Source organism: Pteropus vampyrus, unplaced genomic scaffold, assembly GCF_000151845.1.
Source record: "Pteropus vampyrus isolate Shadow unplaced genomic scaffold, Pvam_2.0 Scaffold12196, whole genome shotgun sequence".
In the NCBI taxonomy this organism is placed as follows: domain Eukaryota; kingdom Metazoa; phylum Chordata; class Mammalia; order Chiroptera; family Pteropodidae; genus Pteropus; species Pteropus vampyrus.
Window position 1 is genome coordinate 1,737 of NW_011900977.1, and position 2,366 is coordinate 4,102.

Here is a 2,366-nt window from a genome sequence, read left to right on the forward strand (position 1 = left end):
AATTTTTATTTTGTAATCAAAATAGGCAATACAAACCAGTTGACATAACAAGAATTCATATAAATAACTGCTTATAAACTTTAGAGGAAAAATACCCGTGAGCATGGTGGCTGGGCTCCCAACACAGGGTGGAGACCAACCAGGCAGCTCTGCTTTTAGGAGGCAGGAGCCCAGAGGCTGAGGGGGTGATGGCTGGGTGGGGCTGCTCTGAATGGAAGGAATAAGTCACTCCATAAATAAAACACACTTGTAAAAACACTTAAGGAGTCTCATTCAGGCCCAGGACTGAGGTCCAGGATGTTGCCCTGAAAGCCAAAGCTTAGCAAGAATCTCGTGGTGGCTGAGTCTGGGCTCCTGAACTGCGCAGTGCTCCCTCACAGCCACACACAGCCTGGCTTGGCTCCAGATCTAGAGGTCTGGGGCCAGCCCAGCAACCAGATACAAACAACTGTGAGAGGCTCCCTAATCGAGGAGGCAAGAAAAATCAGAAAGCAAAGGGTCAAAAGGCCCCAGAGAAACAAAAAAAAACCCAGAAAACACTGAAAGATATGCCTTAAAAGCTGACCTGTACTGGGTACTCTGAAATCTCAAGGAGCCCAGATCAGGAAAAGGAAAGGACCCCCATCTCCAAACACAAGAGAGGCACAAATCAGAGGGCTGGGCACCAGCACCAGCCCCGGGGACGGGGTGAGCAGCTTGAGTTGCCCTGTGGTATTCTGGGGGAAAATCCTGCCCAAACCCAGAACCATAGAAAAGAGTTTGCATTCAAAGTCCAAGAAGGAGGCTATCTGGACAGCCTGAGAACAAAGGAGAAGGCGTCTATGCTAACCACATGGCCAGGGCCCCAAGGGTACAGGGCAGCTGGAATGGGGTCTCCTATAAAATGGCATGGCAGCACAGTTGAAAGAGCCCTGGCTATAATCCCTAGGCCACCAATTCTAGTGAGTACTTTGCTAATGAGTAGATCACCGTGAGGCGTCTGTGTGAATAAGAGCCCTGAGGAAGAAGCAAAGCAGTGGGACTGGGCCTAAGTAAACCCAGAAAGCCAGTTCAGCTCCCAGGAAGACTGGCACATGGGGCCCGGGAATTCTCAAATGCCATTATTACTGGCCTTTCCAGGACCCTTTAATGAATTCTGGGCATCAGCAGAACCAAGGTATGGAGTGGGAATGAATGTGAATCCATCCCAAAGGATGGAGAAAGGAAGTGAGCAGCCTGTCTCTGACATCAGCTGGGAACAGTCTGTGAGGACTTATCAGGTGACCTGAAAAAGTTAATTAGTAACTCACCCTCAAAGGACGAATCAGGATGACAGAACCAATGCAATCCAACAAGGCAAAGCCAGTGTGGAGCAAGGTAGGCAGTTTCCTAGTCAGCCCTTGGCCCCAGATGCAGGCTCTTACCTCCCTTCTACCCCTTCTCTCTGGGAATAGCAGCAAACACGAGGCAAGAGACTGTCAGGGCAGGGCCTGCTGGACCAGATCCTCCCTCGGGGAATATAGCATGTCCCATGCCTAGCATTCCTTACTGTGTGACACAGTTTTCTCCCATATCCTGGGCATATCTGTCTGACATGGTGGTCCGTAAATCCTCGATGTCATGACGCAGTTGTTGAACCTCTTCTAGTTTCCTCCTGATCACATCTGGCTTCTGCAAATCTAGCGGAGTCCCTGGGTGCTGAGAAGCTGGGAAGGAGAGCATTTCGAAAGAATGTTATAAATCAGGAGATGCTACTATGTAGAAGGGGCAGTAAGCACCTTGAGGCCCATGGTCCTGAGACACAGCACTTCCAAAAAAGCAGCTGGGGATGGTGGGCTGAAAACTTGCTGCCTAAGGGCCACATTTTGTCTGTCCTGTACCCAGGCACCCCATAGGGATGCCTGTTCCCAAAACAGATTTACTGAACATCTACTTTTTGAAACACGTAACTCCCAGAGAGCAGTGACCAGGCCTCCATAGCCCTGGTCACCCATTACCATAAATATGGGGAAGGTGGATGGGGGTGAGAGAAAAACAAAAGCCACACTCTCCTGGGTCCCAGACTGGCCTGAGGACTCACAGTGAATGCCAAGGAGCAGGGAGAGATTGGGATCATGGCCCTGCGCCCTTTGGGTCACAATGCTACAGACGGCCTGCAGATCTTGAAGACAATTGGCCAACTCCTGGTGCAGTTCAGATGCCAGCTGGGCTGTGTCTGATGAAGATGGGAACCCTGGTTGAGCCTGGCGCAGGTGTTCCTGGAGTGTCAGATTCTTCTCAATCAGGTCCTGGTTCTGTGCTGAAAGCTGAGTGGAGAGATGAGCAAGCACATTAACCCAGACCCAGGGAAAGGCAAGAGTATCTGTATCTGAGTGCGGTTATATGTT

General features: G+C 50.4%; 1 protein-coding gene across 1 annotated transcript; it reads right to left on the minus strand.

Moving 5' to 3' along the window:
- Positions 1–7: 7 nt before the first annotated feature.
- LOC105310808 (centrosomal protein of 85 kDa-like) lies at positions 8–2,357 on the minus strand (the record flags this gene model as incomplete). The annotated part of the gene is made up of 2 exons (XM_011386913.2): positions 8–1,685; positions 2,060–2,357. Coding segments are annotated over 2 exons (459 nt in total), but the record flags the coding sequence as incomplete, so codon positions are not given.
- Positions 2,358–2,366: the final 9 nt, after the last annotated feature.